Source organism: Abrus precatorius, unplaced genomic scaffold (assembly GCF_003935025.1).
Source record: "Abrus precatorius isolate BTA unplaced genomic scaffold, Abrus_2018 Scaffold5, whole genome shotgun sequence".
NCBI classification, from domain to species: Eukaryota; Viridiplantae; Streptophyta; class Magnoliopsida; order Fabales; family Fabaceae; genus Abrus; species Abrus precatorius.
In genome coordinates, this window is record NW_020874395.1 from 6,099,783 (window position 1) to 6,109,263 (window position 9,481).

Genomic DNA, 9,481 nt, shown 5'->3' on the forward strand with positions numbered 1-9,481 from the left:
TTAAAATTTAATTTATTTTAGTAAATTAATTAATATTAATTTGATTTGATTTAATTTAATGTGAAAATTTATCACTCGTGTTATAACATATGAACTATGAATAACAAAAAGCATGATGTGACATCTTAAAAATAAAAAATGAGTTCTCAAATTTAATATATAAGTATGGATAAATGGTGAAGTAAAAAATTTAAGAAAAACGTTAATATTAATCCTTAATGTTGGTTTTGTCTAATTAAAAGTAAAAAAAAATATTAAAAATATTTTTTATATTTTTTCTTTTTAATATAATAAATATTAAAGGTTTGTTTGATGAATAGGATAGAATAAAAAGTAAAAAAATATAAGTTGGATAAAAATATGATAGAATAAAAGAAGGATAGAAATTTATTTTATTTTATGTTTAATGTACAATAAAACAAGATATAGATTACACCTAAATGAAATAATTATTTTATAACCATTAATATTTTTTAAAAATAATTTAAAGTTTTGAGTTTTCAATATATATGAACATTATTTTTAAATAAAAAATATATAATTAAAAACAATTTTTTTATAAATATTAAAATTTATCCATTAAATTATAATAATTTTCTTAAATTTTTTACAATTAAAGTTTATTTTTTTGTAATAAATTATAACTTGAAACAAAAATAAACTATAAAAATTTAAAACATATTATATAAATTGTGTAAAACATTTTTATAAAAATTATATTTCATGAAAATATATTTAAAATAGATATATATATTTTTATTTAAAATAATATTCATATAGTATTTTTTATGAAAATGTACTAAAAATATTTTAAAAATAATTAATTCTTTTAAGAAATATTGAAAAGAGTATGAAGTATTACTAAGAAGGGAAAAAGTTTGAAGAATGAAAATTCGTAATTCTCCTTTGAATATAATAATAATAATAATAATAATAATAATAATAATTTAAACTTTGAAGATAGAATAATACAACTCAACAGAATAAACTATTATTTTGTTGATAAATAAATACTAAATGTGATCAAAACGTTTTCTTTCCTAATAAAAATCTTCTTGTATTAGGTGCTCAAAATCATTAAATTAAAAAATTAAGTCAAACTTTTAAAACAATCAAGAATAAATGCAAAACAAAATAAACAATGAATTTAAATTAAAAACTGTGAGAGTGTAAATATATATTTTTTTCATTGCCATCCAAGCATGAATTATCGTATCAGTAAAGATTATTAATTTAGTAATGATTAATATAAAAATCATTTTTTATATATTTAAAATATATAATAGAATAAAAAAAAGTTATACTAACAGTGCACCAAAATTAAAGTCATAAATAATATGCATGTATAAATATATTAAAATCATGAACAATTTTGAAATTGGAGAAATCTTAACATCCAAAAAAGCTATAGTAAAATTAATTAAAAATATGAGTTGTTGGATCAATAAGAAGCAAACTAATGAGCGAAAGGAGAAGTTCTTCTTCTCATACTTTTTTATTCTTCTTGGCTCTCAACCACTGCCCATTTACTAATGCGATTTCTTGCTATCTCTACCTGTAAAATCCAATTACAACCTTTAATATGCTTCATCTAAACATGAAAATTCAATGACTAAAATATACTTTATTTGATTCTAGTTTCAATTTTTTAATGTACCTTATTATAGTCTTTTATTATTATACCTTTTTAATCATTAAACTCTTTAATTTAACTGTAATTGTAATTTTTTTATTTTTCTTAAATTTTAGGACAATTCATTGATATACAAATGTAAAAATATAATTTTCCAACATTCAATTCCAAATTGGTGAAACATGCAACAAATGACAAAGGACTAGTCAATGACCTGTTTGTCCCAGTCAGTTTTGAAAGTGATGATAACAAGTATTATGGTTTGAGCAAATATTCCAAACTGCATCCCAATCCAAACACCCTGTAAAAAACAATGTTCCAACACACAACTTGTTAAATACATCTATCATACATACACCGTGAAATCCATAATCAAATGTCAATATAAAAAGAGTTACATTATAATCAATACATTGTAATTAAATTATATATTTAAATGCAATTTTTTTCCTTAAATACAGATATAAACACATTTTAAGTATTCTAATATCATATTTATTGAGATCCCTATTGTCAATTTACTTGATAATTCTAATCATGACATAAGAAGAGAGGACAAAAGATAGAATAATTTTACCTTTACTTGCAAACCCAAAAAGATACTAATCACTACTCCAACGGGAACACCAACTACGTAATAACATGCTAAGTTTACATATGCTACAATGCTTTGCCATCCAGCTCCAATAGCAACTCCTATTCATAAGATTATCAAATATAAAATCTCTCTCTACAAAAATAATATAGTTTATGAATAATTTTAAATAAATAACAAGAAATAGGGGGAGGGATTAACTTAAATATAAGCATAATTTGAATGGTTTAGAGCCATTCTAGAAAGAGGAAAAGTAATAGAGATTACCAGAAAGCACAGGTTGGACACTGTTTAATAGCATTGAGACTGCTAGCAAAGGTGACAAGTCTCCAACTGCATCAGCCACATCAGGGTTTGAAGTGAAAACAAATGCAAGCCTTTCCCTCAGGATTAGGAACACCCAAAACAACACAAACCCAACGCCAAATGATGTTAGAGCTGTTATCACAATCGATAATTTTGCACCCTTTGAACTCCCTCTTCCAAGCTCATTTGAAACCCTCACACTGCAAATTCCAAAATTGCATTAAAAGTAGACCCAAAAAGATAAAAGATAAACGATTAAGCAAGCCTTATTGTTTTTCTATAAAATTACTCCTCATAAGGATATTTGCTGTTATGGTGAACTTGTTTGTTTTCACTATTCAACTTTCGTTGTGCCACAGCCAAAAAATGCTATTTTTTAAAATTAAAGAATGTGATGAGAATAAAGCACCTAGCTGCCGCATAAAAACCAAGGGTTATCATCAATTCCCATCCACATATGTTGAGGCTGCAAAAGAAGGATAATTTGTGCAGCGAGTGAGAACATTAATGTGAAATGTGGAGGCAAAAAGTAGAATAATGAGAGTGTTACCATATGGACAGAGCATCAATAGAAACCTCGGCATGTTTCATGTTCCCTGTTAGAAGAATCAAAACTGTGTTGTACCATATCTCAAGACTGTAAAATGCACCTTAATATTAGTCTCAAGCCTGTTTTATCTTTCCAATCATGCTTATAACAGGAAGATATCATCATTTTTATAAATCATGAAATATAGGCTTTATTTATGTAAATTTTTAAATCAGTATTTATATGAAATTGCCACATTGGATGGCTTGGTGAAATTACAGCCTATGTATAATAATTGAAATGGATGATTAAAAATGCTAAATTTCTTACCACAACATAGCCCCAGAGGACAGAGAAAGCTTGAAAACAGGCCAAAGATCTTTGAAGGCCAAAAATGAAAAGCCCTTCCATGTATCAGGGCATTTATGGATGATAAACATGAGCTGCCCCAAATTGGGTAACCAATATGCCAAGATTGTTGATGTCATAGCACCATTGAGGCCAAATTTGTACTTAACGGTCAAAAGCCATGACATGAAAAGGTGAATAGAGAGTGTAACTGCTGCTAGGTAGGAAATAATCATGTTCTTGCTCTGAGATTGTAGGAAAATTTGGCAGGTAAATGAAACAATGAAAGCAAATATGACACCTATACTCCATAGAGAAATACTTCCTGCTAATTGAGCAATGTGTTCATCTTGGCCTAGAGCCACTAAAATTGGGGTGGTAAATATGTAAATAGGAAGAAGCAGCAATGTAGTCAAGAACAACACTATCCATGATCTTTGTAGATACACTCCAAGCATGTCACACTGTTTTGCCCCATATGCTTGCCCACAAAGAGTTTCCAATGCACTTGCCATGCCAAGCTGCAATTTTCATATTCCAACCATTTGAAATTTGAACTTTGTAAAACATAGACACAACGACAATCATAATAAAGAAAATGCTTACCGGTGTCCTGAGAACTAAAGATAAGCAACAAAAGTGATAAATATTTATTAAAAAGGAAACTATTTTTTATCTTAAGAATATATAAAAAAATAAATGTTATATTTTTAAAAAGAAAATTTACTATTTATAGGTGATCAAACTCGGTCTTTAAGCGGTGAGGTTAATAAAACCGAAAAAAAGGCAACATAGTATCCAATAATTTAACCAAGTGAGGTCTAAAGAGGATAGATGCATACAGTTTTACTCTGCAAACAAGTTATTTCTAAAATTTGCTCCAAAGCTTGTTATCACCTATATCATTTTACTTGTATATAGAGAATGTAGACTCCAAAGCTTGATCTACATGAAACAAAGCGATCACTAGAAGTAGGGAAATACTAACCAATACACCATTAGCAAATCTGACTAGGACAGTCATGACAAGGGCATAAGCAGCAAGTTCAGTGGAGCCAATGTGGCCAATGAAGACTTGATTAATAACAGTGATACCAAATGTTGAAAACCTTGAGAATATGGCAGGGCCTGCCACTACCCACATCTTCTTGCTTTCCTTCCATACCCTTTTCCTCAATGGCACTTCCTCATCATCAACACTCTCCTCTGAATTGGTTGCCTTTTGCAAAAGCTTCTCCTTTGCCTCACCTTCCATTGCCACTAGCACCTTGGAACTACCAATTTTTAGTGACAATAATTCAAAAAATAGAAAAATGGCCCAAGACCTTATTAAGATTCAATATCTCGCATAAAGGGAAAATGGGGCCTAAGATCGGTTCTAGACTTCAAGAGGACTAGTCTATCACTTAATTACAATGGCTTTTTCTCTATAATATTGATACGCATGATCCTGCATCTCTGCTGCACTAATGCCACAGTAACAACATTGATTGATTGTCCATATATATAAACTGGCTTATCTTTAACTAAAGTCAATTTTAGTAATCTTTCTGAGAGTTTGGATGATGTAACAAGTTACCCTTCATTTATTTTTCTATTTTCAATAAAAGAAAGAAGAAAGAAACATTTTGATGATGAAAGAAGAATACCCTTTATACCAAAATTGCTATGTCAGAGAACATCCTTTCCAAAAGTGGGAGAGGAATTTAAATTATTCCTCGTATAGCAGAGTAGCACCACCTCACTTTTCGTCACTAAAAGTCTAAAATCACTACTTCGTTTGAATTTAATTTTTTACTGTTTTATTGGCAGATAGCACACTTGCACCATGTCAATTTATTTTATAAATTCTTCAAATTTTTAAAATAATCTTTTATCACTTAATAATGTGGTGGCATGTATTTGATTATGATGGTATCAAATAACATATATTTATTTATTTTTTATGATGAGTGTGTATAGAAAAGATAAAAATAAAAATAAAAATTTATAATATTATATACATAGTAATATTTTAGTAGTTTAAATATAAAAAATGGTGAATATTCAAGGAAAGGAATGGGAGGGACATTCAGAATAAAATATGGTGAATATTTTAGTAGTTATAAAGGGAAATGTCTTTCGTTTCGAAACTAGAAAGTGCAAGAAATTTACAGATCATATTTGATAAACATTTGACAGCCAAGCCACATAACATTTCTACACTATAAAACTACTTTTATGAATTAAATTATTTTTTTTCGTTTGTGTCCTCGTCCATGCTTTTCCCTTTTAAAAACAACATATTCCTAAATATATATAGTTAAAAAATGTCTGACCTTTTAAAAGTGTTGCTAAATATTTTTTAAAAAATTAAATAATCAAAATAGTTTTTAAAAATTTAAATAATTTTCACATTAAATTTTTAAATATTTTTCATCAAATTAATTCTTAAAAATTTAAAGTATTAATATAGTAGTCTTTACAAATAATTAAAATAATAAAAAATAATTTAATTTAGTGATAAATTAAATCTTAAAAAAATTTAAAACTTTACCAAATTAAGTTTTGTGAACGACTAAATAATGGCAAAAGACTAATTTAGTCACAAAATTTTTTTAAAACTAATATTGCAATAATTTAGAGCTTGTTTGTTTTTCTTTCTAAATAAAATTTTTTAAATAAAAAATAATAAATACTTTTTTGTGAACCTAAATTTTTTAAAAATAATTTTTCATATTTTCAGTTTTTAAAACTGAAAAATAAAAATAGACTCTAAAGTATTTTGGTTTAAGTTTTTTTCATCTTAATAACAGTTTTAAAAATTAAACTAATAAACAAGTTTATTTTTATTTTTTCCTTAAAAATAATTTTAATTTTTTTTAAAAATATAATTTTTAAAAATTAAAAACTAAAACCGAATCAAACAAGCCTTTAATCATTGAAGGATTTGGTTGTCCAAAATTCTTAAATCTTTAGAAAAACCTATCTAATGACACTTTCATTTAAAAAATCAAGTTCAAAGATGATTTATTTTCTCCAGTTAGATTTTTTAAACTAAGGTTATTTAATTAGAACGATAGGGAAGGGGGAAAAAAGTAACGAGTGATTTGATTCTTATTCTGTTTCCATTGAGTGAAAAAACTAAACTTCAAAGTTTTTTCTGAGAAAAACTTTTAAAAAAATCATAAAATAATAAACATTCATCCAAATCTTCATTTTCTAGCATGCAAATCATGGCATAAGAATAAGATTTTACCTTTATTTTCTTTAATTGATCTTCTTGCCAACCACCTTCTTATACAGCACAAATCAAAATAAGCATAGAGATATATATATGTTTTGATTCACCTGTAACTATACCAAAACATAAGAAACAATTAAACAAGATATATAACAAAGAACTGTACCAAGGCTCTAAGTTTTGCACCATAATATATACATAAATAAAGATATATAACAAAGAACTTGCCTATCAAAAAGAACAAGCATAAAGTAAAATGGGTCCTTGAAAACAGCCAAATTTAGGGGTAAAGCCAAAGTGGTGATGATGGTAGAGAATCAATTCTTCACTGGACATGGCACACACACTCGAAGGCACAAAACTGATACACAAGGTTATATACAGACAAGTTGTAGTGTAATTGTGTCATCTAGTACAATAGGCCTTTCTATTGAAAAGGGAAAGCATCATAAAATTTTGGAAGAAAATAATTAATGTATAAATTTGTGTTGATTTTTAAAGACTAAATGCTGCATATTTCGAAACTTGATCTTTGGAAAATAATTAATTTATTTTTCGGAAGTTGTTAAAAAAATCTTAACATGAATTTATTCAAATGGGTCAATTTTTTATTGTAATAAAGTCCCTTAAAATTATATTCTTTTCAATAAGATAGCGATAGAGAATGCCCTTTAACTCTTATAGGGAATGGACGACTATAAACTTTAATGAAGAGAGAGATTTAAACTTTAATTTGAAAATTAGTTATTATTTAATTATTAAATATAGTATACATGGAAAGCTTTAATTTTCAATAATTTAATAATCATTAGAATTTTAGCTAAAAAAATATAATTTTTAATTAATAAATTTTAAAATATAAAAGAACAAACATGAAAGATTGAGTGATACAATGTACATATTCATTTGTCAAAGTTCTTAAAACAATGTAATGGATATAGTTTTCTTAAAAATATTTGAATTTTTTTTAAATATGTTAAAAGAAAGACTACATGCTGAAAAGGTAAACAGAAAATGAACAAAAAAGTTAAATTGTATTTTTAACCATTTTTTAAAAACAGGCAATTTTCTTTCGCAAGAATAAATGGTCAAAATTATGTTTTGGAAACAATAAATTGTAAAATAATTTAAAATTTTATCAATCATCTGGTCAAGTCAAAAGATATAATCTTTACACTAGAAAAGGTTCATACTTATTATATATATATATATATATATATATATATATAATTTTACAGTTTTTTTTTTTGTTTTTCATGAATCTGATCTGAGTTGCACACTTAAATGTAGTTGGTGAGTTTGTTACTCAAGATTTTTTGTATACCCAAAGACTCAAAATCAGATCAACCTATGTTAATAATTAATTTTATTACTTTAGAACATAACTTCTTATTAACACATGTGAAGAAATAATAGAGAGATAAAGGTAAGGAATATAACACAAAATTTATCCTAATTTACCCATAACAAAATGAGTTATTTTAGTCCTTAACCAACTTTTTTTTTTTCCTCTATAACAAAAAGTATTTTGTAGATTGAAACCTCACAGCTTCATTGTTGGTTTTTTTAGCTTAATTAAGTATTTTATTTTATCTTTATAAAATTTAAATAATTTGAACTTAGTCTCGATAAAATATTTTTTAATATAATTTTTATTTTTTATGAATTATTATTTTTAATTCGTTTAACTGATGTTATGAAAAAAAAATTTGACACTTACTAATATCTAAGTGATTATACCTTAATTATTTTATAATTAGTTTCTCTAGGCCACAACTCAATTTTGTTTTTCTTATACATGTAGCAAACGAATTTGAGAGATGTTAGATATCATGTGCTTGTTCTATCAACGTTGTATACTTGTATTCTCAAACATTTTAAATATTGGAACGTGCATTTAATGCTAATAACGTTAATTTAGTTTCCATTCAAGAAAAGTATTTTTTTTTTTTAAAAAAAACTCATTTTATTCTTGAGACAAATTGCACAACAACAAAAGCATTTTTAATAAATGTTAATAACACATTTTTTTAACACTTTATAATACTCTCTCTATTATTAACTAAATTTTTTTAAAAATTATAAAATTATATGAATCTCACTCTTAATTTAATAAATTTTATTTATAATTTTGTGTTTTCAATTAAATTTTAACTAACAAAATACTACTCAAATATATTTTATTATAAAAAAAAACTAACAACATACTATCCCTAATACATTATTTATTATTGACTAAATTTATTAAAAACTAAAAAAGTACAAAAGAGAATTATTAATTTAAGAGTAACAAAAAGTAAGACTCATTTAAATTTTATAGTTTTCAATAAATTTTAATCATAGTAGAAAATATGTTAAAAAAATGTGTTAGAAAGTGTTGCTAGTATTTCTTTTGTTATAGTCTTTCTATTATTAACTGAAATTTATTAAAAATTATAAAATTATATAAATCTCATTTTTAATTTGATAAATTGTATTTATAATTTTATAGTTTCAATTAAATTTTAACTAATAAAATACAGCTCAAATATACCTTGTTGTATGTTCTTTTATGTGTTTGAAGTAGCTAGCAAGTTAAACTATGGCCCATAAAATGCTGACACGTGATGATTTGAATATTAGTCTATAGATTATATTTTGCCTTTTAAAGTATTTGAATTTGCTAAAACTATGTCTCTAGATATGTTTTTGCAATTATAAGGAAATAAAATAATAAAAATAAATCCTAATCATATTAACTATAAGAACTATTTTTATGGAGCCAACAACATCAAAAGGATTCAACATTCTGTTTATTGGTTTTCATCTGGTTTAATCTGGATTTGACCCAGATTGCGCATTTAGATA

The 9,481-nt window shown here is 25.5% G+C and overlaps 1 protein-coding gene across 1 annotated transcript; it reads right to left on the minus strand.

Annotated features, from left to right (window-relative positions):
- Positions 1-1,495: 1,495 nt before the first annotated feature.
- LOC113867959 (protein DETOXIFICATION 21-like) lies at positions 1,496-4,669 on the minus strand. The gene is made up of 8 exons (XM_027503484.1): positions 4,400-4,669; positions 3,394-3,932; positions 3,085-3,171; positions 2,944-3,000; positions 2,496-2,734; positions 2,211-2,329; positions 1,848-1,934; positions 1,496-1,555 (listed from the first exon to the last, which is right to left on the minus strand). The coding sequence occupies exons 1-8, from the start codon at positions 4,664-4,666 to the stop codon at positions 1,496-1,498; spliced, it is 1,455 nt and encodes a 484-aa protein (XP_027359285.1). The 5' UTR covers positions 4,667-4,669.
- Positions 4,670-9,481: the final 4,812 nt, after the last annotated feature.